This window comes from Natrix helvetica, assembly GCF_964273705.1.
Source record: "Natrix helvetica genome assembly, chromosome: 1".
Lineage (NCBI taxonomy): Eukaryota > Metazoa > Chordata > Lepidosauria > Squamata > Natricidae > Natrix > Natrix helvetica.
The window spans coordinates 249,702,567-249,730,096 of NC_138548.1; the positions used below are offsets into that span (position 1 = coordinate 249,702,567).

At 43.2% G+C, this 27,530-nt stretch overlaps 1 protein-coding gene across 1 annotated transcript in view; it reads left to right on the forward strand.

Moving 5' to 3' along the window:
• Nucleotides 1–27,530, forward strand: part of MFSD11 (major facilitator superfamily domain containing 11) — a 34,925-nt gene that overhangs the window by 952 nt on the left and 6,443 nt on the right. Inside the window, exons 3-13 of the mRNA XM_081935277.1 lie at nucleotides 1,253–1,308; nucleotides 2,239–2,346; nucleotides 4,709–4,788; nucleotides 6,492–6,588; nucleotides 8,468–8,526; nucleotides 20,590–20,728; nucleotides 21,233–21,273; nucleotides 21,674–21,739; nucleotides 23,798–23,923; nucleotides 25,178–25,352; nucleotides 27,110–27,245. Of these exons, the coding sequence (XP_081791403.1) occupies nucleotides 1,253–1,308; nucleotides 2,239–2,346; nucleotides 4,709–4,788; nucleotides 6,492–6,588; nucleotides 8,468–8,526; nucleotides 20,590–20,728; nucleotides 21,233–21,273; nucleotides 21,674–21,739; nucleotides 23,798–23,923; nucleotides 25,178–25,352; nucleotides 27,110–27,245 (1,083 nt within the window). The remainder of the gene's footprint in view (nucleotides 1–1,252; nucleotides 1,309–2,238; nucleotides 2,347–4,708; nucleotides 4,789–6,491; nucleotides 6,589–8,467; nucleotides 8,527–20,589; nucleotides 20,729–21,232; nucleotides 21,274–21,673; nucleotides 21,740–23,797; nucleotides 23,924–25,177; nucleotides 25,353–27,109; nucleotides 27,246–27,530) is intronic.

Consider the following 27,530-nt stretch of genomic DNA (forward strand, 5'->3'; position numbering starts at 1 on the left):
AGAATGTAATATTGTCTCGATGTTTGCAGTCTTTTTCTTGCCATTTCCTTTATCTATTATTATAAGTGTGGAATTTCCTGATTGCTCAAAAAGCATAATTTTAAAATTGCAACCCTCTTTCTGTTGTGCTGGGAGAAATTATAATTCAGACTGTCTGGAAGATCTTTTTTTCTTAGGTTACTTCTAAAACATGTCATAGTCAGTTGCCACCAGCCATGTTAAACACCCTGACACACCCATCTAAAATCTCCATCTAGAGACTTTAGTTATTCTGCCAAAGTCTTCACCATTCAGTCTAGCTCTGGAAAAATCAAAAAAGGGCTTGCGATCGTCTAACTTTTAGCCAATCCTGAAACACAGGAGTTAATTGTACAGTCTTTCATATGAAATAACTTTTAATGAGAATTTATCTTATTAAAATAAGGAACCCATATCTGTAGATATAAAATGGTATTTGGAAAAGGGGAACAATGAGCAAATGTAATTGGAAAGAGAATACCTCCTGCTTAGATGTATTTAGGCAATCCTCTGCTCTTCCTTTTTCTTTTTCTTTTCCTTTTTGTCTTGAACAATATGGAGGATAAGGCCATCCTTGGCTTTGCACAGTCCAGTTAAATGTGTCTGATGTCCTGGGGCTAGCCAATAAATCAGAACATTCTCTAGAAGCTTCTTTTTGACTCTAATGATGGAATTATAGAGGCGTTGTCTAGTTTTACCATTGTATAAAAATATTTTAGGTAATGTTTTTTGAGAGGAGAGTATGGAAACAGCAATTTTTTGTCAGTCAGGCCTCTAAGCATGGGATTAACTTACATGATGGTTTAAGAGTACTACAGTGCTGCACAAAAAACTAAGGATTTATTACTTGCCACATCATGTTTGCTGCTACAGATGCTCCTCATTTTATCTTCTGTGGGCAAATGCAGATTTGGGCACACTTCTTTATCAAGCAATATGATGTTTTTCCTTTAACAGAAGGAAAGTGGATATTAAAACTAGTTAGATTTTTGACTTTTGTTTACTTTCTAATGTAATGCTCTTGGATGCAAATTTAATTTAAAACAACTTGGTTTACTTAGGATATTAATTGCAAATACTTTGTCCAAGTAATTGTAAACAGGCATATTTAATACTTGTATTTATAGTGACTTGTGGGTCTGTTTTGTAATTTAAAACTTAAATACATTTAAAAAAACAATCTGGATAATAGTTCACATTGTTAATCATTTTAATGTATTTTAATGTATTACAGCAAACTGTTATTACAAATTTAAATCATACTGATTTTCATGGAAGTGGCTACACAAGGTACTTTACGCTTACCTTTTATTATTTATTTATTAAGTAATTTATATGCCAGCCTAACTTAACACAAGTAACTGGGCAGCTTACAACATTAAAAATCTAGAACATTAAAACCCATACCTCATGGAGCAGCAACACTATCATTTATTGAAGATTTTAACTTGTTGCTTTTCGGGTACATTTTCTGACTAGGTTCAGGCATAATGGAACAGGATGAATTCATCCTATGAGAATGAGGCATGATACATGTATCAGTTCTTCCTCATTTTCCTTTTTTATGTGTCAGTGTTCAGAAATTCTTGCTTTCAGTTGTAAATTAAAGATCCTAGAGAAGTTCAAACTATGATTTGAATAAGACAGGATAATGGACAATATACTGATTTTGGCATGTTTTTACTAAACCTAGTTTAAAAGAACTTCCATTTGGAGATCTAGGGGAATTACAGCTAGTTTTACTATAGATGAAAACTATTACTATTATTTGTGACCTCACCCTAGTATTACATGCTGTACGTAACCATTTTTCCTTTATTGTTTTTATTAAACCTAAAAACAGGTAGAATTATAATTTGTCTTTGAATTCTCACCTCCAGAGGAACATAATCTAAAATAAACATTCTGCACAAACAATCCAATTCTCATGGATAAAATTTGTATATGGGTTGGGGAGAGATGTAAAAGATGGTAGCTTGCATTTTCATGTAAAATACTTTTAGATGCAGCATCTATGTGAATTAGTGTAGCAATGTGGTAGTACCATGGTGCTTGAAAAATTGTTGTGGTTGCATACATAGAGTGTGTATATTGACAGATTTACCTTGTAGAACCATTTCCACTCCCCCCCCCCCAAAACAAAGAAATTCCTCCTTATTTTTCTCTTAGTTTTCAAGTACATGTTAAAGATTTACTAATCATTGTTATTCCTTTGTACAGTATGGCTGTTATTTATGGAGTGTTTTCAGCATCAAATATAATTTCACCTTCAGTGGTGGCAGTCATAGGACCACAACTTTCCATGTTCATTAGTGGTATCTTCTATAGGTAAGTAAAATTGCTTCAATTCCTGGTATATAATTTATGCTGATTTCCGTTTACTTAGCTGCACCTAGAAAACCTGCTCTTGTTTTGTATATAATTGACTGATGGGGAATGTATGATATAACTACTATTGTTATAACAGCTGGTCTTAGAGTAGAATAGAATCGTAGGGCTGAAAGAGACATTGGAGCTGTTCTAGTCTAACTCCCTGCCATGGCAGGAGACCTTATATCATCCCAGACAAATGTTTGTTCAATCCTTTCTTGAAACAACAACAAAAAAGGGGTGGGTGGGAGCGGATCCAGGAAACTGCAGACCAATCAGCCTGACATCAGTATCTCGGAAGAGCCTGGAAAAGATAACCAAGCAGCAGATCTACAAACACCTAGAAGCAAGCAAATTTCTAACCAGAAACCAACATGGGTTTGTCAAAAACAGATCATGCCAAACAAATCTTATTTCATTCTTTGACAAAATGACTAAATTAGTAGACCAGTGAAATGCGGTGGACATAGTATACTTGGATTTTAGTAAGCTAGAAAAAGATGGGATAAACAGCATCAGCACTAGATGTACGCTGCCAAATAACGCTCAACGTGTAGTCCCCAATGGAATTACATCTACATGGAAGGAAGGAAGCAGTGGGGTACCTCAAGGTTCCATTTTTAGGCCCAGTACTTTTCAATATCTTTACAAATGATTTAGATGAGGGGAACTTATCAAATTTGCAGATGACACTAAGCTGGTAGAATAACCAGCACCTCAGATGATATACTCAAGATCCTGATGGATCTCGACAGACTTGAACAATTGGCCTTATCCAACAAAATGAAATTCATTGTCGAGAAAAGTAAGGTCTTATACTTAGGCAGGAAAAACCAAATGTGCAGGTACAAATTAGGTGAAACCTGGCTCAGTAGCAGTAAGTGTGAGGTGGAGTCTTGGAGTCCTAGTGAATAATCACTTAAATATGAACCAGTAATGTGTTGCAGCAGTCGAAAAAGCCAAAGCCATCCTAGGTCGCATTACTGGGATAGAATGGAGTACTAAGTACTACAAGGTAGTACTGCCTTATAAAGCCTTAGTAAGACTACACACAGAATACTGTATCCAGTTTTGATCACAATATAAAAAAGATGTTGAGACTCTAGAAAGAGTGCAGAGAAGAACAACAAGGATGATTAGGGGCCTGGAAGTTGAAGCATACGAAGAATGGTTGTAGGAATTGGTTGAGGCTAATCTAGTGAAAAGAAGGACTAGGGATGATATAGCAATAGCACTTCGACTTATATATCACTTTACACTGCTTTACAGCCCTCTTTAAGCGGTTTACAGGGTCAGCATATTTCCCCCAACAATCTGGGTCCTCATTTAACCCACCTCAGAAGGATGGAAGGCTGAGTCAACCTTGAGCCTACTGAGATTTGAACTGCCAAATTGCAGGCAGCTGGCGATCAGCAGAGATAGCATGCAGTACTGCACTCTAACCAATGTGCCACTGTGGCTCATGATAGTATTCCAATATTTGTGGGGCTGCCTCAAAGAAGAGGGAGGTCAATCTGTTTTCCAAAGCACCAGACGTTAAGGCAATAAACAATGGATGAAAACTAATCAAGGAGAGAAGTAACCTAGAATTAAGAGATAACTTCATAACAGTGAGAACAATTTACCAGTGGAACGGCTTGTGTTCAGAAATTATGTGTTCTCCATTACTGGAGGCTTTTAAGAAGAGACTGGACAGCCATTTGTCTGAAATGATGTAGGGCTATGATGGTGAACCTATGGCATGTGCTGGAAGTGACCAGCGGAGCCATCTCTTTGGGTACGTGATCCGTCGCCTGTTGCTTTTCCGTGTTCCGTTGCATCAGCCAGCTGGTCTTTACTTGCGCAGGAGCACCAGAAACTGGAAGACCAGGTGGCTGGCATACATGTGCATGCCGGGAGGATGATCTTGTGGTTTCCAGCGTGCACATGTGTGTCAGCCACCTGGCCTTCCAGTTTCTGGCATCCATGCGTGCGTGAAGACCAGGTGGCCAGTGGGCTGGAACCCAGAAGATCAATGGGGGATGGGTCCCATGCCTGAAGAGATAGCTCTGGGTGCTACTTCCAGCACGCGTGCCATAGTTTCACCAACACTGATGTAGGGTCTCCTGCTTGAGCAGGTGGTTAGACTAGAAGACCTCCACGGTCCCTTCCAATTCTGCTATTCTGTTAGATATCTGGTAAGCGGGTAAATATAGGATTTAGAATTAATTGGGAGAGGTAAGAACAACTGAAAATCAATCAAGTACAGATTACTCCCAATTAGTGATAGAAATTATCTGTGAGCATGGCATCATACGTATTAAAAATATTTTCTTTTCAGCATATATATTGCCATTTTTATCCAGCCTATTGTTTGGAGTTTCTACACAGCCTCAGTTTTCCTTGGAGTAGCTGCTGCTGGTAAGTTCTTCCTCTCAACCTGAAAGATGCTTTCCATTTTATGAAGGACTTTATTTTGCTTTTGGTGGAATCATGAGATTTGGGTGAGAGCCTAGGTCAGCAATGGCGAACCTTTTTTGGCTCACTTGCCATAAGTGGGGGGAGCGCAGGGGGGTCGTGTGCAGGCGTGCTGCACCCATAATGCAATGTGCAACCCCCCCATTTTTGCATGCTTTTTTTGCCCTCCCCAGGCTCCAGAGGCTTTATAGGAGCATGGGGAGGGCGAAAACAGCCTCCCCCGCCCCCCTGGAAGCCCTCCAGAGGCTTCAGGGACCTTCAGGAGGCTTCCCTGAAGCCTTCGGAGGGCTCAAAACGACCCTCCGAGCAAACCGGAAGTGACTTCCGGTTTGCTCGGAGGGTCATTTTAAGTGCTCCGAAGGCTTCAGGGACCGCCAAGAGGCTTCCCTGAAGCCTTCAGAGCACTCAAAACGACCCTCCGAGCAAACAGGAAGTCCGTTCCTGAACTTCCAGTTTGCTCGTAGGGCCGGTTTTTTGCGCTCCGGAGGCTTCAGGGGGAGGGGGCAGGGGAGGCTCTTTTCGCCCTCCCCAGGCTCCTATAAAGCCTCTGGAGCCTGGGGAGGGTGAAAAACTGCTTTAAAAAAGGGTGAACTCAGCTGGCCACCTGTGGCATGCGTGCCATAGGTTCTCCATCACTGGCCTACGTTGATTCTGAGTAATATGGACCTTTTTTTCAATTTGCTTTCCCACACTTTTCTCATTTTCCATTGAGGGGAATGCAAACAATGTGTCCCATTCCCCAGTATTAAGAAGGTACCAGTAGTAAAACTGTTCTTAACCATTAGTACCATTACATAAAAGGTAAAGCAGTCCCTGCGGATTTTACTCTGCTAATTGTTACGGACTATAGGGAGTGGTGCTCATTTCTGTTTCAAGGCCATTGAGCGAGCCCTGTCTGAAGATATTTCTGTGGTCATGTGGCCAGCAAAACGTCACAGTTATTGTCCCATCAATGTGGTACCTATTTATACACTTACATTTAAATGCTTTCAAACTGCTAGTTGGCAGGAACTGGGGCAAAAATGGAAGATGGTGCTCTGGTCTCAAACCTGGGCTGCTGGCCTTCCAACCAACAAGCCTGGCATCTTAACCATTGAGTCACTGCACCACTCCAGAAACATTACACGAATAATATAAATATACATGGTTATTCCTTGTAAAGAAACGTTCAATGGGACTTGCAATTACTTTTTTCCCTCTTAAAAGCACAGTCTTTACACATTAGCCAAGAAGTTCTTTCCATGGAATTTAGATTTGCTAAGGATCTCTTTAAATTGTCTTTGTTCCCAAAATTACAATAATGACATTCCAGCTAAAGTGGCATTCACTTTGAACAATACTGTCTGTAGTTTATAAAGTATGCATTATATAGGTTTGTTGTGTAAAATGTGTAATGATTGGAACTTCAGTTGGACCCGTGGCTAGAATACCTTAATACAATTTTAATACTTAACATATTTTTTTACCATATCATCTGCTTTATTTGAATACTTAAATAGGGTCAATTGTAAGCATTTGTGAAGCAACCCCGAGAAGCATCCAAGAATACAAATATGTTATGTTATTCAACCATTTTCAGATACCAATATAAGCAAACATTAGAATATTTCTTTTCTTGTTTACAATAATTATTATTACATTTCCAGTATTGTGGACTGCTCAAGGAAATTGCCTAACAATAAATTCAAATGAAAACACAATTGGCAGGAACAGTGGAATTTTCTGGGCATTGTTGCAATCCAGGTAAATAATTAAACTATTGCTTTTGGTTAAATCCTATGCTGTGAAATGAAATAAAACTTCACAGATTTCAATGGAGTCCTCTCCCTTTTGCATCTCTCAGTTGACCCCTAATTTATTCTGGAGGATTAGGAACTCACTAAACCATTTTTCAGGCAAATGGGAGCTAAGGGAAGAAGAAATCACCCAATACCAGAAAGTGCACAGATGGTGCTAATATAAAAATCCCTTTGTTGGGAAACAAATGTATAATTAGGCTGTATTTCTCTGGATACTTAAAGCAAGATTGTGAAAGCACAATTTATAACTGAGCTGTCAGTTTTGGGGCTTACACAAAAAATGTGCTTTCTAAAATTACAGTTCCCTTCAAGTTCTGCTTTCTATGTCAACTATCATTTAAAGAGTCCTAAATGGGAAAAGAGTTTATTCTAAATTTATATTGAGTCACTGTCTCATCTGTGTCATAGGAAAATATTTGAGAGCATTCAGAAATTTCCATGATTTTATTATAAAATAAGTTAGGGAGTATGAATAGCATGTTCAATTTAGAACATATTTTGTTCTAGATGGCTTAGATTGCTTTGACCTAGATCAGGGTAATTGAAATTCAGCTTCTACTTTAGCCAATGGACATTGGTCAAACGTGGGACTAGTCCCTTATTCTCTACCTCTTTTACATGATTCTAATGAGGATGTTCTTGGGTTGAAGTTGGGAATTGTGAACGATACTTGCTGCTTCCTGAAAGGAAATATATAACTGGTACTTTTCTTTTTTATTAAGCAAAATCGGAAAGGTGGACAGCAAGCAAATTTAAATAAAAAAATACAAATAGTCAAAGGAGCTTATAATAAAGATTAAAACATAAAAAGGTAGGACAAAATAATTCAAAAGCAACACATCTGTTAAAATAAAAAGTTGCTAAACAAAAAAGCAGAGGTCTGTTTTCAGCACAGCACAGCCCTGGAGGATAGTATCCAGCACTGGTAACTTCATTGACACATTTGTGTAGTTTTCTGAGGAATAATTCCAATTTATTTCCCCTTACTTCTTTAAGGATATATTTTCATTTTCCCAGTCTACCTTGCAGCCCTCTGGTAGTTACTGCCCAATACGTAAAGATCTAAGCTTGCTTAGATTTCAAGGTTAGCCAAAGTCAGCTAGGTTCTGCCGCCCTGTTTCATGGATAAATTGGTAGCTTAATCTAGCATTCTAAACTGATCCCGGAAACATTTTTTTTTAAAAAATGAGATCTGAAGAGAAGGAAAAGTCACAATGTGAAAGGGCAGTGGTATAATCAGGTTGCAGGTGGGAAACTGTCTTCATTCCTACTTTTAATTTTCAAATCAAATGCAGTATTTCCTCTTCAGTTATTTTAAACTTTGCCATTATTACTTGCTTCCATATATTGGATTTTTTGTTTCCATCATTGGGATCATATTCCTAAGCTGCTTCTTGTTGAGCCAAAATATTTGTCTACTTTAACATTTGTGCTGTGAATTTTCCATGATTGTCATGGAGCCTTCATTGCCTGATATGATCTGTTTGTGTTGCACTTCAGTTCTCATAGTTGCTAGCTATTATGACCAAAAGTCCTATTGACTGGGACTATGGGAATTGAAAACCCAACCCACCAGTGGGTATTAGTTTGAAGAAGGCTGATATAATGAAAGAAAAACATACATACCTTGGAAAGATGAGCTCTTATTGGCTGGGTATGTTGGAATTTACTTGCAATGCCAATATAATTTAACATTTTACAGATAAATCCTTGAGATTATTTGGGGTTTATTAAGATTTCAATCTTGATTTGAACTATAATTCACCTTTTTCTTTCTTATATCACAAATAATGCATTAACCACTACTTATCTTTTGTTTACAGCTTGTTTTTTGGAAATCTCTACATATATTTTGCCTGGCAAGGGAAAACTTACATATCAGGTTGGTATTGTTCATGAAATCCTTTGAAGCCTGTGTATTCAGCCTACTGTCTCCATCTTTGAATTTTTACAATATCTCACTGAATACCGTACAAATCCCATTTTAAAATATGTTGTGTCCCTTGATATTTAATCACCTACACCCAGACAAGCAGAATAATTTACTGTCTCGGCAGTTAGATAAGAAAAGGAAAAGCTTGTGTGAAAGCAATTTTTTGCCTGAAGTGGACAAGCAAATGCTTTCCCACTCTTCTCTTCTTTTCCATTTCCATTATCCCTTGGCCTAGCCAACTACCTACCAAGACAACTGGGTGACTTTGGGCCAGTCACTCTCTCTCAGCCCAACCCACCTCACGGGGGCTGCTGTTTGGGGAAAAATAGGAGGAGGAAAGTGTGTTGAATATATTTGCCACCTTCAATTATTTGTAAAAATAATAAAGGGATACAAATAAAATATTGGATGGGGTAGGAGAGACAAATAATTGTCTCACACTGTGATGTTATGTGTGCATTGAACAATGATTTAAGATATTTAAAGTATGTACAGTTTCCTAACCATGTATTTGAACAAGGTTTTGCCATTTTTCCTTTTAAAAATAATTCTGGATTGACCCTGTGTGAAACTTTGAAGACTAATGCCAATTCTTATAATTCATAGTAAAACATTAATTTAAAAAGGAATCCTGTTTCTTATTTTTCCTCATTCCCTAATCTTCATTTTCTGCCTTGTGAGGTTCTTTGTGTTTCAAGGACTGAACACAGTTCAGTGAAGTAAAACTGTACACAATGCTTTATTGCAACACATGCATTCCCCATCAACAGGCTATTGCTCTGGATCAACCCTACCCTTCTAGGCCTTTCAAGGTGATGTTGCCATGAAAATACATCTTTAATACTCAGGCCTTTATAGACCGTCTTTTAATACTCAGTTCATATAGAAGTCTCACATTCTTTTCTGTAGCATACAACTTTTGCCTTGCCACCCAAGTTCCTGTGTTATTTACGATGGAATGCTATTTTTGTGCAGTTGCTTCTTTCCTAGTTGGCATAGACAAAGCTCCAGGTTCCAGGCAGGACTCCCACCAGGATTGTTTATCGTCTTTTCTCCTATCCACTCTGTCTTAGTATTTGCTTTCATAAGCGCGCGCGCGCACACACACACACACACTTTCCTCAAGTATCCATCAATTTCTTCAGAACAATACTCACAGGCATTTAAGTCTATGTTAGGCTCAAAAGATTGGATGGGGTGAGGCTGCCTCTAGATGTCAGCATGTTCTTGAAAACACCAGGGTGTGGTTCAATTAATTGGGCATTTGGAACATAGACTTAAATGCCTGTGAGTATTTTTCTGAAGAAATTGATGGATACTTGAGGAAAGTGTGTGCGTATGTGCGCGCGCTTATCTGCACAACTGCAGCTACTTTTGAATAGAGCAGAGAGCAACTCCAACGTCATTCTCTCAGAGGCCTGATTATTATCTCAATGATGCATACTGTATTGTAATTAAAATGCATATCTATTTTGGGGTGTCATTCAATTCATCCAGAGCTTAATCCTAGAGCCACAGCACTTTGACTGATCTTAGAAGCTAAGCAGGCACATCTGATCAATGCTTGCAAGTGGAAATACTGAGAATTCCAAGGCTGTTGACTAGACTGGGAAGTGAGAAAAACCTTATTATTATTATTATTATTATTATTATTATTATTATTATTATTATTATTATTATTATTATTATTATTATTATTATTATTATTATTAATTTATTTATTCACATTTCTAAACCGCCCCCTCTCCCATAAAGGGACTCGGGGCGGTGTACAGTCCACAATAAATCACAGATAAAATACAAATATAAATAGGGTTATAAATATATGTATGTATGTATGTGTGTGGAGGAGGTTAAAATTAAGAGTCCTGTACAGAAGAATAAATAAATATGAAGCTAAAAGCCCTAAAAACAATTAAAACTAAAACATTACCCTTAAAATAACCAGATGAGAATATACTACCAGGAGTTCATAGATGTAACATTTATAATCATGCCAGGCCAGCTAGTCGGAACAGGTGAGTCTTCAATTTTTGATGGAAGGAGCGGAAGTCCGAGGTGGTTCTAATGTCGGGGGGGAGGTCATTCCAGAGGGTTGGGCCCATCACAGAGAAGGCTCTACTCCTCGGCGCCGCCCGCTGGCATTGCCTAGTGGACGGCACCTGGAGAAGGCCCTCTCTGTGAGAGCGGATTGGCCGCAGGGATGTATGTGGGAGGATGCGATCCCGCAAGTAACTAGGTCCTGAGCCATGGAGCGCTTTAAAGATAGTAATCAGGACCTTGAAACGCACCCGAAAAACCACAGGTAGCCAGTGCAGCTCGCGCAGGATCAGTGTTACGTGGGAGTATCTAGACCTCCCCATGATAACCCGCGCGGCCGCGTTCTGGACTAGCTGCAGTCTCCGGGCGCGTCCCAAGGGAAGCCCCATGTAGAGAGCATTACAGTAATCTAGGCGAGACGTCACCAGCGCATGAGTGACTGTGCGTAGGGCATCTCGGTCCAGTAGGGGGCGCAATTGGCGCACCAGGCGAACCTGGTGGAACGCCCCCCTTGCCACGGCTGCGACATGGTCATCCATTGACAGCCGGGCATCAAGGAGGACGCCCAAATTGCGCGCCCGTTCCACAGGGGGCAGTAGCTCGTCCCCTATGGCCAGCGATGGAGTCAGCTGGCTGAACCGAGGTGCCGGAAGCCACAGCCACTCAGTCTTGGAGGGGTTGAGTTTGATTCTGTTGTCCCCCATCCAGACCCCGACGGCTTCCAGACACCGGGACATCACTGCAACAGCCTCGTTGGGGTGGTTTGGGGTTGAAATGTACAGCTGCGTATCATCAGCGTACAGATGGTATTCAACCCCAAAACCACGGATGATCTCGCCCAGCGGCTTCACGTATGCATTGAACAGAAGGGGCGAGAGAACCGACCCCTGCGGCACCCCACAAGAGAGTGGCCTCGGGGTCGATCTCTGCCCCCCTGTCAACACATATTGCATCCGGCCGGAGAGGTAAGAGTCGAACCACCGTAACACGGTGCCTCCGACTCCCATCCCCTCCAGCCGGCGCAGAAGGATACCATGGTCGATGGTATCAAAAGCAGCTGAGAGATCTAATAGGACCAGGATAGAGGAACAACCTCTATCTCTGGCCCTCCAGAGATCATCAACCAACGCGACCAAGGCTGTCTCAGTGCTGTGCCCAGGTCGGAAGCCGGACTGGCGTGGGTCTAGATAATCGGATTCATCGAGGTGACGCGGAAACTGCTGCGCCACCACATTCTCAACAACCTTCGCCAAAAAAGGGAGGTTGGAGACTGGACGATGATTAGCTAGCTCCATTTGGTCGAGTGAAGGCCTCTTGAGTAAGGGCCTCACCACCGCCTCTTTCAAGACGGTAGGTAAGGATCCCTCACCCAACGAGGCATTCACCAGGCCCAGAAGCCAGCCTCGTGTCACCTCCCAGGATGCCAGTACCAGCCAGGAGGGACACGGGTCCAATGAACATGTGGTGGGTCGCAGCCTTCCACGCAACCTGTCTAAATCCTCGGGGGCAACAGAGTCAAACTCCTCCCAGAGTGGACTCACAAGACTCACTGTTGACGGCCCGTCCAGACCACTGGAGGGGGCCCATCCGCTCCGGATCTGAGCGACTTTGTTCTGCAGATATTCTCCAAACTCCTCTGCTCTACCCTGTAAGGGTGCCCCCCGCGTCTCTTGCACCAAGAGGGAGCGGGTGACCCTAAACAGGGCGGCAGGGCGGTTATCCGCAGACGCAATAAGAGCGGCACAATGTCTACGTTTGGCCGCTCTCAATGCCACAAGGTAAGTCCGTAAATAGGCTCTTACCTGTGTTCGGTCAGACTCGGAGCGTGAGGACCTCCACCTGCTCTCTAGACGTCTCCTCTGGCGCTTCATCACCCTCAGCTCCTCGGTATACCAGGGAGCCCGGGTGGGTCGCTGCCGTAGGAGATGTCGCAAAGGCGCAACCCGGTCCAAGGCCCCAGCCGTCGCCCTATTCCAGGCGGCCACTAGGTCCTCCGACCGAGCGCGGGTCAGGGCTACAGGTAGCGGCCCAAGCTCCGACTGGAACCTATCAGGTTCCATCAGATGCTTGGGGCGGTACCAGCTTGGACAAACTGGTTCCGCCTCCTCGCGGTGGGGGGTAGCGCCAGGGAAGTCTAGCCGGAGACAGGAGTGATCTGACCATGACAGGGGAGTAATGTCTAAGTCCCCTATTCCCAGATCACTCGTCCACTGCTCAGATACAAAAACAAGGTCCAGTGTGTGGCCACCTTCATGTGTGGGGCCCTGAATTAGTTGGGTCAGGCCCATGGCTGTCATGGAAGCCATGAACTCCCGAGCCACCTCGGATGCTGCTCCCGTCGACGGTAGGTTGAAATCCCCCATAACCAAAAGTTTGGGGATCTCCACCGCCGTCTCCGAGATCAGCTCGAGGAGCTCGGGCAGGGCTGCTGACGTATAGCGAGGAGCCAAGTATACAATCAGCAGACCCCACTGCCTCCCTGGGCCCCATTTCACACCAAGTGACTCACACCCGGGTATCTGAGAAACAGTGAACTCCCTCGGCTCTAGACCATCCCGTATAACCACCGCCACCCCTCCACCCTTACCCAGGGCCCGGGGCTGATGAAATGCATGGAAACCTGGTGGGCACATTTCCACGAGGGGCAAACCACCCTCGTGACCCAACCAGGTCTCTGTTATTCCTGCAAGGTCCAGCTCCCCCTCAGAGATCAGCTCATTAATGAGGGGGGCCTTGTTAGTCACGGACCTTGCATTGCAAAGCATCAGCCGCAGGCCCTGTCTCTGTAGATCCCGACCACCTAGGTTGCGGGGGTTGGTACAAACGACCGGGCATAGCCAGCAGCCACGGTCTCCCAACCGACCTTGTGATCTTCTCTTGTCCTCGCATCCCCCCCTCCCCGCGACCGTTGTAATAAAACAACCCTCTACTGGAATAGTTTGTTCCCTCTCCCCCCCCACTCCGCTCACTTCCCTCCTGGACTCACCTCTTCGTGTGGCACTGGCTTCCCTCCTGGCCTGGTTATCCCCCCTCCCCTTCCCAGAACCCCCTAAAAACAGTATAAAACATTTTACTAAAAAGCCCCTCAGCTTCCTCTTCTTCCACCTCTCGGGGTTCACGAACCCGTCATCAAGGCTGGCCCTTGAGAGAGCCAAGGGCCATACCTGCAAGGGAGGGGCCTCCCGCAGGCGAAGCAGGTCTGTCCTCGAGTAAATTGGTAGGTTGTTGACCATCCCGATAGGGTAAGGGTGCAGATGATATAAAAGTTAATAGTTAAAAACCAGTGGGCTAGAGTCTCAATGGAGGGCTGAGGGTTTTTCAACGTCCAGGTGGTACTTAGAACTTGGAGAGAAAGGGGGGGGGGAGAGCAAGCCATGATTGAATATCCCAGATGGTGGGGGGAAAGGCAAAGGTGGTAAATGGAAAATGTAGGCACAGGATAGGTGATAGTTCCATTCACCTGTTTCATGGTGTATGTGGCCCCCCCCGATGGATGGGGGGGCATTCTTGGCCCAGCTGCTAGGCTCCCAATGTTAGTCCGCTCGAGCCAGCAGGGGCCCGGGAGGGGGGGGAATGGGAGTAGCCAGAAGCAAGTAGCCAGGAATGACAAGATGACAAAATATCCCAAGGGGTCCCTGGCTGCAACTTCCTCCATTCAACCATCGTCGCAGTCATCTCCCCTTGTCTCTTCCAGCAGCCTCCGGCTGCCTCCCAGTCCTTCTCACCTATCAAATGTTTCCTGTTTCTCTCCCTCGGGTCCTTTGATGTTTCAGGGATCTCTCCGGTGCCTCCAATGCCTCCAATGCCTCCGGGGCCTCTCACCCCCTTCTTCTCCCCCTTCTTCTCACTCTCCTTCAGCTTTTCCGGCTCTTTTCCGGCTCTTTTAGGGTTTTTCGGTGTTTCTCTTCTATTCTTGGTGTTTCTCAGCGTTTCCCGCCGGCGCAGCCATTGCTTTTTCCTGCCGGTGGCCGTTTGCAGCCGTTTGCAGCCCTCCAGTCCTCTCCTCCCTCCGGTCTTCACCGACCACCCTGGTGGGCCAAAACAAGCCCGAAACATGCCTGGGTGGTGGGGCTATCGAACTCTCGGCCCCCTCGGATGATACGGGGGCCGGCAGCAACCCTTAATCGGGCGGGAGCTCCATGGTGTTCTTGGAGCTCAGGAGACACCTGCCATCATCATTGGAAGCTCCTCCTCCTCCTTGGAGGAGGGTAGCCGTAAACTTGCAAACTGCATCAGTAGAGTCTTTGGGAATCTAATTCAGCCTGTATACATACTGTAATAAAGCATTATGTTAGATCTGGGCAACGAGAGAACAGACTGCGGACACGAAGTGACTTAACAGCTCTTTATTAGTAGTAGTAGTGATCCAGCTTGCTCTGTGGCCGGAGGGTTCCCCTTTTATAGGACTCGGGTACGCCTCTCGACCAATCAGAGCGATACCTGTTTCCCGCTGTAGCAGCGGACCAGAGAGGAGACTTCCTACGATATATGTTAATATCTAACACCCCTCCCCTCTTAGACGGAACATTGCGGTTAGTTATGTAGTCCTTAAGGTATGTAGGCGTTTGCCTTACTCGGGTGGAGCGTCGCAGTTCGGGTTGGTCAGAAGTCGTTGCAGGATCGGTTGCTTTCTCTGTTTCGAGTTCGGGGGTTTGCAGGCTTTCGTTGCTTGGGCGTTCGGGGGTCTGTTTGCTTACGTTGCTTGGGGGTTGTTCCATTTCGCGCTCGGCCTCTTGTGCTGTCCTGGGCTCGCAGGTGTCGTAGTTCTCTGTGTTGGGGCTCTCGAGTGGCTGGCTTTGCATTGGTTGGTAGCTCTCGTTCTCGGTTCGTAGGTCTGAGTGTGCCAGGCGACCCCGAATTTGATCGATGTGCCTTTTCCAGTTCCGTCTGTCTTCCAGTTCTAACAGATACGATCGTGGACCCATGATGCCAATGACCCTTGCCGGCATCCACAATGTCCCCCCTGCATAGTTGTGGGTGTATACTGAATCCCCTATGCTAAAGCTCCGAATCTTGCTTGTGGAGTCTGGGGGTGCTGTGGCAGAGTAATTTGGGTGAAGACGGTCCAGGTGAGACCGTAGACGGCGGCCTATGAGTAGCTCAGCGGGGCTCCTACCCGTCATTGCGCTGGGGGTAATGTGTTGGATTAATAGGTAATGATCAATGCGTGTTTGCCAATCACCTGGACCCATCCTAGCGAGGGCCTCTTTTGCGGATCGCACCATTCTCTCCGCCTGTCCGTTTGATGCCGGATGGAATGGCGCGACGAGGGCATGCCGAATTCCCTGACCTGCTAAGTATGTTTCGAATTGCATGGCCGTGAACTGGGGCCCGTTATTGGAGACCAGGAGGTCGGGCAGGCCATGAGTGGCGAAAAGTCGCCGTAGAACCTTAATGACTGCCTCTGCCGTGGTTGAAGTCATTAGGACTACTTCTAGCCATTTGGAGTATGCATCCACAACTATAAGGAACGTCTGACCTTGAACTGGCCCTGCGAAGTCGATGTGTATTCTCGACCAGGGTGCTTTTGGCTTTTCCCATTCTGTGGCGGGCGCTTCCGGGGGTGCTGGTCTCGATTCTTGGCATGGATCGCAAGTGGCCACCCACTCCTCTATCTCTTTGTCCATGTTTGGCCACCAAACGTAACTTCTCGCTAACGCCTTCATCCTAACGATCCCCGGATGCCCAACATGTAATGCATCTAACACATTTCTACGTAAAGCATAAGGAATAACAACTCGATCCCCCCACAATAAACAACCTTGTAACACTGAGAGTTCGTCCCGTTTCGACCAAAACACTTTGAATTCCGGGCCCACGTTTCCCTTCGGCCACCCCCTCCAAACCCAAGTTTGAACTTGCTTTATTATATTGTCTTTAGAGGAGAACCTTGCAACGTCGCAGGAAGAAACCGGTCCTGAGTCCAAACAGTCAATGAGCAACACCGGTACTTCGGGAGTGGGGTCTGGCAAAAGGTCCGGTAGTGGGCAACGGCTGAGTGCGTCTGCGTGTCCTAGAGTGGAGCCCGGTCGATGAATTAACTTGTAGGAGTACACAGCCAGGAAAACAGTCCACCTGGTCATGCGTGGAGAAAGGGAGACTGGAGTGGGGCGGTTTCCCGCCAAAAGCCCCAACAGCGGTTTGTGATCTGTAATTAGTTCAAAATCGCGGCCGTAGAGGTATTCATGGAAACGTTTTACTCCAGCTACAGCAGCTAACGCTTCCCTGTCCATCTGGCTGTAGTTCCTCTCGGCCGATGAAAGAGTCCTAGAGTAGAAAGCGATGGGTGCTTCGTTTCCGTTTGGCATCCTGTGGCTAAGGACTGCGCCAACTCCAAAAGGTGATGCGTCGCAGGTCAATACCAGCGGTAGTGTCTGGCTGTATTGGACTAACAGCGAGTCAGTGGTGAGCAGGCGCTTTACTGCGGCAAAAGCTGCTGCTTCGGATCGTCCCCATCTCCATGGTGCGTTCCTCTGGAGTAGTCGATGTAACGGCTCAGCAACGGTCGCCTTCTGTCTCAGAAAAACGCTGTAGAAGTTAAATAGTCGGAGGAAGGCCTGCAACTCGGTCTGATTCCGTGGTGTGGGGGCGTCCTGGATCGCCTTAATTTTCTTTGAAGTGGGGTGTATTCCCTGACCATCGATTCTATATCCCAGGAATTCTACGCTAGGCAAGTTAATTTGGCATTTTTCCTTTTTAAGGTGGAGACCCTTCTCTCTGATTCTGGCCAAAACAGTTCTGACTCTTTTATTTAATTGCTCCTCGTTTGCAGCGGACACTAAGATGTCGTCGAAATAGGGGACGACTCCCGGTATCCCTTGCAAAAGTCGTTCCATGACGCTCTGGAACAAACCTGGAGCAATGCTCACACCGAATTGTAGCCGGTTGCATTTGAATGCTCCTCTATGCGTCACTATAGTTTGGGCCTCCGCTGTGGCGCTATCCACGGGCAATTGCTGGTAAGCTTGTGCCATGTCTAATTTAGCAAATATTTTCCCTGGCCCCAACGAGTGCAATAAGTGTTGTACTACTGGCACAGGATATGCGCTTTGTTGTAGTGCGACATTAATTGTGCATTTATAGTCCGCGCAGATGCGGACTGACCCGTCTGGCTTGACTGGGGTCACAGTGGGAGTTTCCCAGCGCGCGTGATCCACCGGCTCAAGGATTCCTTGCTCCACTAACTTATCTATTTCCTTATCTATTTTTGGGCGGAGTGCAAAAGGCACTCGTCTCGGTTTAAGTCGGATTGGCGCCACTTTGGGGTCTAAATTGAATGAGATTGGTTTACCCACATACTTACCAAGACCGGGGCTGAACACATGCTCGAACTCCTTAAATATCTGCTCAGCGCTGCTGTTCTCCACGGCGTTGATTCCGGTGACTTCTAACCCCAAGGCTTCAAACCAATCTAGTCCCAAAAGGTTCTGTAACGGTGCGCTGGCGATGGTCACGGGCAGCTGGGCTACGATGTCCTTGAAACGGATCTGGAATGTGCCTTGGCCCACGATGGGGACTCGGTTCCCCTGGTAGTCTCGAAGCAGGATGTCTGGAACGCGTAGTTGGCTCTTTTTGAGACTAGGGATAGCCTGTTTCATGGATGCCCATGAAATGATCGTCAGGGACGATCCTGTGTCAACTTCCAGCTCGCAAGGTGAGCCCTCCAAGAGGACTGTGACTTTCAGCTTTTTTGGCCGCTTGGTGCGGACCTGACTTATTGTGGTGAGATACGTTCGCAATTCCTCTCTCTGGGTCAACTCTATCTCAGCATCTGTATCCTGAAAATACTCTCGTTGAGCGTCTTGATAGAACGCTCTCTCAGCTCTTTGTGTGTAATCTCTCTGGGAATACGCTCGCTCAGCTCTTTGGGGATTTTCTCTCTGGGTAAACACTTGTGGATTTCTCTCTGGGCGCCCTTTTTGATTTCGCCAAGCCCCTGGGTTGGGCTTCTGTTGGCGGTACATAGGTGGCTGCCGTGAGGCAGGGACTTCGCTCCGGCACACTCGTGCGATGTGCCCAAGTTTGTTGCAGTGTGAACAAACAACGTTCCTGAACCTACAGGTAGACCGGGGGTGATTACCTCCGCAGCTTGCGCAGGGCGGCAAACGGAATCCGGGTCTCCCCCCAGGCCTCATGTGACTGCTCCGCATCAGGTGACTGTCCTCGAACTCGGGATCCTCGTAGTCGGGGTTTGTGTCCTCGTAGTGAACTCTGGTTTGCCTGGGTGCTGGCTGGCTTACGCTGAAACCGCGTTGTATGGTTACCGATGATTTCTCCGCTGACTCTGATGCCCTTGCTTCGTTCAGTGCTATCTGTAGGGTTAAATTTGGGTTTGCCAACAGCTTCTTTTGTAGTGAAATGTCTTTTAACCCACAGACAAATTGTGCCAGGATATGCTCGTCCAGATCCCTGAACTCGCAGTGAGTTGCTGCTTTACGCAGGGCTGCAACATATTGGTTGATTGATTCTCCCGCCTTCTGGTTCCGCGTGTTGAATTCCTGGCGGCAAACGTGGCGGGAAGGTTTTGGCGCGTAATGAGTCTGTAGAGCCTGTTGCAACACCGTCCATGATACCGCTTGTATCGGAGTAGGCGCGGTGAGGTCTCTGGCCGTGTTGAAGACTTCCTTTCCACAGTAGCCAAGGAAGATGTTTTTCTTTCGGGCGTCGGTTATCCCCGTGTATTCGTTCGCTTCGAGAAAACACTCGAAACGAATCATGAAGGCTTCCCATTCGTCGTTCGCTGGGTCGAATGGAGCGGGGGGAGTGTGCATCGCCATCTTCTCTTGTTTGAATTTGCCGCGCTGCGGTGTCCTGAGATGGCTGCCGGATTTTCTGCCGAATTCCTAGGCTGGATCAAATCCGAAGATTCTGAAGTAGCGTTCTTCGTCCTATCTGTCTCTCGATACCACCCTCATCGCCAATGTTAGATCTGGGCAACGAGAGAACAGACTGCGGACACGAAGTGACTTAACAGCTCTTTATTAGTAGTAGTAGTGATCCAGCTTGCTCTGTGGCCGGAGGGTTCCCCTTTTATAGGACTCGGGTACGCCTCTCGACCAATCAGAGCGATACCTGTTTCCCGCTGTAGCAGCGGACCAGAGAGGAGACTTCCTACGATATATGTTAATATCTAACACATTACATTCTGAAAAACTGTAAAATTTGCTTTCCTTACTTACCAATCAGCTATAGTAAGCTAAAAGACAAGTGAAGAATAGGGAACCAGAGAAAACAGATACAGTCAGACTTCTTTGAAGACTGAAATTTTCAACTGATCTCTCTCTCTCTCTCTCTCTCTCTCTCTCTCTCTCTCTCTCTCTCTCTCTCTCTCTCTCTCTCTCTCTCTCTCTCTCTCTCTCTCATATATATATATATATATATATATATATATATATATATATATATATTCTAAATCATCAAATCTATATCTCTATATTAATATCTCTAGATACACATGCACATATCCTGTGTGTGTGTGTGTGTGTGTATGTATACATATATGCATATATACATATATATAAGCATTTATATTTGTAATTGAGAGAACTAGAAAAACCATTTGTGAAAGCATTTGGGAAGATAATTTCCTCCTTATGTTACTGTAAATATGAATTTAAATACAAAGGCAGTATTATGCCTATTAAAACTATCTACCAGAATATTTATGCAGAGTTCTTCCTCTGAATATATTAAAAGTTTTGGATGCTTTTCTGCTTTATTTCCTAATAATTGCCTAATTAAGTGACTAACTCCATGACCATACTAAAGCAATATTTTAATATGGATAGTTATCTTCAAATACAGAATCTTGGTTTGATTCGTGAAAATTTACTGACATTTGTTATGAATGTAAATTTTGTTCTGTACTTTATATTTTGTTTTATCTGAAAAATAGCCTGAATGTTTTGGCAACTTTGAATGAGTACACTGTTCATTGAAGAAGGTATAACACACTATTTTTCTTCTCCACAGAAAGTGACCGTAGGACTGTCTTCATCTCTCTGACGGTGATCAGTCTAGTGGGCACTGTTTTGTTTTTTCTCATTAGAACTCCAGAAGAAACAAATTCAGAAGAAGAGGAAACCACTGCTGAAAACATTGCAGAGAGAGTGTAGGTGCTAATGGTTGATTTTTTTGTTATATCAGTATATTCTTAGTCAAATATTTCTGCTCTTTTTTGACTAAGAAAGGATGCTTGTATTTAATGCAGAGAGGCATTGTAACTAGAAAATAATCAGTTTGCCCCAGTTATTCAGCGTAGGAAGGATGCATAGATTTAAACTGTACAGCTACAAGATAATTTACATGAAACTACATACCTAATTTATCTAGGAAAGTTAATTTGTGTTGATACATTTTTATGTTGCATGATATTGGGCAGACCTATTTTGATGTGTAGGGGGGATTCATGAAAAAAAAGTGATGTCAAAAGTTTAATGCACATATAGTTTAGGTTAATGGCTTATTTCTAAATCAATATTTCCTATATTGATATTTTATTTTTTTAAATGACAAATGGTACTGAGTAAAGGAAAACATTGATAATGATGCAAGATAATGATTTTCTTAATATATTGCATATTTTTTCACGTTAAATAAATACTTGTTTTATCAGGTCCAGTCAAAGCAAAACATCAAGGGCCGTGGATGCAATAAGTAAGTAAAAGTTCCCAGGGCATTTTTACATGCTCAGCAAGAGTCAAATACAAATGGTTACAATTCCTTGTAACTTCTTTCTGAGATTTCCCTCCTCAAGGAGGCAGAGATATAATGTTAGTAGCAACATTACTATAAATCTTGTAACATTGCCTATTTTTGGTGCAGCTGGATTAATTGTTTATCCTGCTTTGGCTCACAAGGTATAGTCCACTGATTTGTTAAGCTCCATAGTGTACTTACGTCAAAACTGTGAGTACCACCAGAAAAGAGCTCATTGTCATTGAGAGAGAAAGGGGTATTGGAATTAAGCCCAGTTTCCAATTTTTGAATTACAAATCAATGAAGATTCTCTTCACATCAAGTTTAATTAAATATTTCCATTTTGCATTCTTTGTAGAAAGATCATTCAAATTGTGTGCTACAAAACGGATTTTGCTACTTAGTGTCCCAACAGCCTACACAGGTAATGGAACAAGACTGCAAATACCAATCTTGAAAGTTTATGCAGTACAGACATTTCTTATATTGCTTACATTTTTTTCTAAATGTCCAATATTTTGTTTCTTCATGAAAATCAACTAATGACCTTTTTTTCCTGACATTATTGCATTAGTTGATGTCACTGTAATTCCATGGGGCTGCGAGGAAACTACAGATCGTCCTTGACTTATGTTTGGTACTGTGTTTCCCCGAAAATAAGACAGGGTCCCACAGCTGGCCCACAACCATAGAGCGTATGCCCAGAGTGGCCACTGCCAGAAGATTCGGTTTGGAAGCCGCCGAAAAGGCCATGCTGGGATAGTGACGGCTGCAGCAGCGGAGGTGCTCTGGCTCTGTGGGGAGAGCTGGGCCAGGGCATCGTGAGGCTGGGAGGCGCGCGAGTGGGAGCGGAACAGCCGCTCGTACAACCCCTCTCTGCAGCCGTGCAGAGCACCTTTCACTGGCATTTTGAAGGCGCCAAGCCGCGGGAGCAGGCACTCACATGCCTTGGCAATACCCCTAGGTCAGTGAATGGCGCTGTGCCCGGCTGGAAAGGGGATTTGCCGACTGGCTGCTCGTGAGCATGGTCGCTTTATGGCTGTTGTGTTGCACTGCTGTGACAGCGCAACACAGCTATTAGCCAATGAGGCTGTGCCCGGCTCTTTGGCAGCCCGCTCACAAGAGAGCAGCCACCCGGAAACCCCCCTTTTCAGCTGGGCACAGCGCTGCTCACCAACCTAGCGGTACCCCGAAGCAACGCAATCACCTTTGCCTCCTCCCCGGTTCCCACGGCTTGGCACCTTCAGGATACCGCTATGTTGGTGAGCGGTGCTCTACCTGGCCGGAGGTGGGGGTTGTCCAGGGGGCCTATTTGCGGGGGAGGGCTTATATTTTTGCCCACCAGAAAAATGTAGCATGGCCTTATTATCAGGACATGTCATATTTTCAGTGAAACATGGTAGTTATGAGTCTTTGACTTATGACTGGTTGACTGTTTGAAGACCTTCAAAAGTTACTTATAATCTAGTCCTGAAGTTATGGTCACTGCTGTTCCACCACAGTTGTTTCCCCTACAATCAACTGCAGGGATGTTGCAGCACCCTTACATATCTCTCCCACTAGATTCCTCTAGGTGTTGTTGGCTGCCCACCCCACGGGGCCTCACACTCTCCTACTCACTTACCTTTGGAAGATCTCTAGCTCGAGTTAGGGAAGGAGGCAGGCTGTGGGGCCACATGGTGCAATCCTAGAAGTGGCCATTATTTTCCAAGCAGCTGCATTGAATTGCATCCACTTGGAAAATGGTGGCCACTTCCAGGATTGCACCATGTGGCCCAGCAACAGAGCAGCTTGCTTTGCTTCTCTAACCTGAACTCCGGAGACCTTCAAAAGATAAGTGCATGATGGGTGATTCAAGTATGATGATGTGGGACCTGATGGGGTGGGAAGCAGGGCCAAGGACTGCTGCAACCACAAAGAGTGGGTAGTGGAGTTTGGGGTACCATGGGTGGGGGGAGGCCTTGAGAGCCCATGGCAGGGGCATCTACTTAATGATTGATTTAAAAAATGCCAAGCTGTATTGAATGATTTGAGCTTGGATAAGAGTCTCCAGAAAATTGTAGTTCTATCTTTGGTTGGGAAATTGAAAAAGAAACATCTTATATTATTGCCAAAAAACCTTAATGGACATATCCAAGTAGCCAACATGCCAAGTTTAACTCTGGAAGTTTTTAATTTACTTTGGAATTGAGTTGTTGAATTTGGGGCATGTTTATGGTAAAAATGCAATTCTGGCCCTCATGATCTGTCAGGTTACTATACAGTTAGCAAAGAGCAGGGATAGTTGCTGGTTTCTTTATTCAAAGAGGTCTTTACACTGTTTGTTTCTAAGTGGTGTTCATTTTTTTGAGTCTTGTGAGGGGTATGGGAATTTTGCTAAATAATTATCATTGAAATATTTATTGAAAGTTCCTCTGAAAGTGTTTTACTTAAGGATAAATACTTGCATATAATAATGACTGAAATAATGTTGTTTTTCAAGGGCTGGAATTAACATTCTTCTCTGGAGTATATGGAACTTGTATAGGCGCTATAAAGAAATTTGGTGCTGAAGAAAAAAGTCTTATTGGACTCTCTGGTATTTTCATTGGCATTGGAGAAATATTAGGTGAGTTCAAACTGCTTCTCAACAAAATGAAATGATACAACAAACTTTGAGAAACTTGTAAATAATAGAAAATATTTTCTATTATTCTAAATAAAAGAAAATATTTTCTGATATTAAATAAATAAATTTAATAATAAATGTGATCAATGAGTACATGTATATAATATACAGGTAGATAAAGTAATTCAGCAAAGAACTAAGATACTAGAAGTCCAAAATTAATTGTTAAATTTTCCTTGTAGAGGAATGATCAAGTAGGCAGGTCTCACCCTAAGTTCTCAGTTGTCCTCACTTTACCATTGCAAAATAAATGAACAAAGGTTAAACAAGACTCCACAAAGCATTGTCAGAGGATTTATTTATTTATTTTTGCTTTAAATTCATGAATAAGGTTGTATTACATATTTATTCTTTGCCTTCATCCTATGTGTCACTATAGAACAGGGGTGTCAAACCCGCGGCCCTTGGGCTAGATGCATCACATGCTAGCCATGCCCACCCCCGTTTTAGTGAAGGGGAAAAAGTTGTGATATGTCACGTGACGACAATGTGACGCTATGAGTTTGACACCCCGTTATAGAATATGTGAGTTCAGTACATTGTACAATATAAAAAGCAGACATATTGTTTTGATATAATGACATGTGTAATGCTCCATTGTAATCTATTATTATTCCAATGTAATGCTATTATTATTACAGTGTAATGCTATTATTAATGTAGCGCTGTTTCAGTTTGCTATGACACCAGTCCATTTGTTGGCCAACACTCCAATTTGTTGTGACACCAGTCCACTTGTAACCCAACACTGACAGGGCAAGGCACTGTATATAAACAGAGAGCAAACCCTACTCCCTTTTAGCACCGATGATGTTACCTAGTTGGATAATGAAGCATATGCAAGAAAACAAAGACAGAGTGTTTTTAGAGTTCTTGCTTGACATGTACTAGTATGCATTTACTGAGTCTCCTTAAAGAGACAGTGCCACCAGCAGATTATCATAGCATCCTTATGGATGATGGTAACAAACTGGCAGCTATTGGAATTTTATAGTACAGTGCTGCTAAGGTAGGTTCTAACTATTCCAGTTAAGATACTTCCTTAATGTTGGAAATCTTAAGAAACCAGTCTTCAAGAAAACACTTTCCTTTTAACATTTTCAATAAAAAGCTTGTTCCTTAATTTACCCTGTGAGCATCTGCATTAAAGAAAACAATTTTTAATGGATAATAATTATATATTTACTGTTACAGGTGGAGGAATCTTTGGCCTCCTAAGTAAGAACCACAGATTTGGCAGGAACCCAGTGGTGATGTTAGGCATTGTGATCCATTTCATAGCTTTCTATTTGATTTTTTGTAATATACCAAATGATGCACCTATTGCCTCCATGGAAGGAACAGATAGCATTGCATTCATGGAACCAAAGTACGTATTTTTGCTTCTTCCGTCCAGATTATTTTAAAAAGACAATTATTGTATATATATTTTTTGCAGAAGTAATAAATGAAAATGTAGCTAACTCACAGAATCTGGAATTATTGCCCATTTCTTGTAGTTTCTTCTTCTTCTTGGACACAATCATTTTGTTATAAGAATTACTAGCATTTGAAGATCATTTTTTAAGTTTCATTGTCAGGATGACATATTTAACTTTCAGTTTCAAATTCCAGTATTGTGCTATTTTTTTGCATTTGTGTTTCCCTATTATGGAATAGAACTAGAAATTTTATAGAATTTCATAACTGGAAATTCTTCAGTCATATAAGATCTGTTCGAAGATGGACAGGGTGGGGTTAAACTTTTCTTAGGTGAAATTATAGCTAAATTACTAGAATTCAAGTACCTTAAGCTATCTCCAGTTTATTCTGAAATGAATTATGAATCTTGATTAATATTCAATATATTGTTTAATGGTCACAAATTATTATTTAATCAAATAATAACAAGCAAAATATGGTCTCTATATCACATGCATAAATCTTGAAGTAACACAGGATAATTCAGGATAGATTTGTGCTTCTCTACTGTAAAATGGATGCATCAGAACCAGTGGTGAAATCTATTTTATTTTTTATGCCACTGGTTCTGTGAGTCTGGCTTGCTGGTGGTGGTCATGTGACCGGGTGAGCGTGGGCAACTTTTTTCCAGGTAGGAAAAAAATGCCTTAAAAAGTGAAATAAAGAGGGTCTGACGATCACGTGACTCACAGCATTTTTTTCGTACCTATTCACCCGAACGGGCAGGAAAAAAATGCTTTAAAAAGTGGAAAAAATGGTTCCAATGATCGTGTGGATCAGTTGTGAGCTGTGCGATTTCCAGACCCTCTTTATTTCACTTTTTAAAGCATTTTTGTCCTGCCAGTTTGGGTGAATAGATAGTAAAAAGATGCTTTAAAAAGTGGGAAAAAAAGGTTCCATGACAATCAGCTATGCTGTGTGATTGTCGGAACCTTTTTTTTCACTTTTTAAAGCATTTTTTTACTACCGGTTCGGGCGAACCTTAGCATTTTTTGCTACACCGGTAGCATTTCACCCCTGATCAGAACCCATCGGTTCAAGTACTGGAATGCCATAAAGTTAGACTGATCAAAAAGGCATCATAGTAAAACAACAGCAATCTTTTTCTGTTTGAGATAAAATGCCATGACAATGTTATGAGGAAGAGGCATATTAAGTTTGATGATTATCGAACCTTACATGAAATCAGTGACACTAAAAGAGAACACTATTAATAGTCCCAATCAAAGCATATTGAAGGTTGGAAGAATTACAGGAATCTAATTCCATTGTTGTCAGCTATTTTGTAAATGTATATGAAAGGTTATGTACAAACAAATGATACACAATTCCTGAGAGAAGGTATTATTAGAGAAACATGGCCCTCTAGCATTTACTCTGATATCTGTGCTAAACAAACTATGTGTGATTTTAATGGGTTTTTTATATGCAGTATTTTTATTGTTTTAAACTGCAGTTTTTAAAATAGTGTTGGTGTTTTAAATGTTGCTTGTTTATGAGTCATACATTTAAGACCGGCGGCTATAAAAATTGAATGAATAAGTGATTGACCACTTTTCTGTTGTATTTCTCAAACCTGAAGAAAATAAAAAATGATAGAACTGAGCATAATACTGTTTTTCAGTTATAATTTTGAGTTTATTGTTTATTGCTTCTTTATTTTAGCAAAGAATTGGCCATTTTTTGCAGTTTCTTACTGGGCTTTGGAGATAGCTGTTTCAACACTCAACTCCTTAGTATTTTGGGATTCTTGTATTCTGAAGACAGTGCACCTGCCTTTGCTATATTTAAATTCATTCAGGTAATATCTACTTCCAAGTGGCAGAACCAGATGGTGGTGATGTTTGGTGCTTTTTCGTCAGTTTTGGACTTCCAGCAGCTGCCTGGACTACAGATAGCCCTCGACTTACAACAATTTGTTTAACAAATATTCAAAGTTACAACAGCACTGAAAAAAGTGACTTATAAACAATGCTCACACTTACAATTATCATAGCACTCCCACCATGGTCACTGGCACTTAGTAGCTGGCATACATTATTACACAAAATTGGGACATGACTCCCTTAACAACCTTAGCAATGGA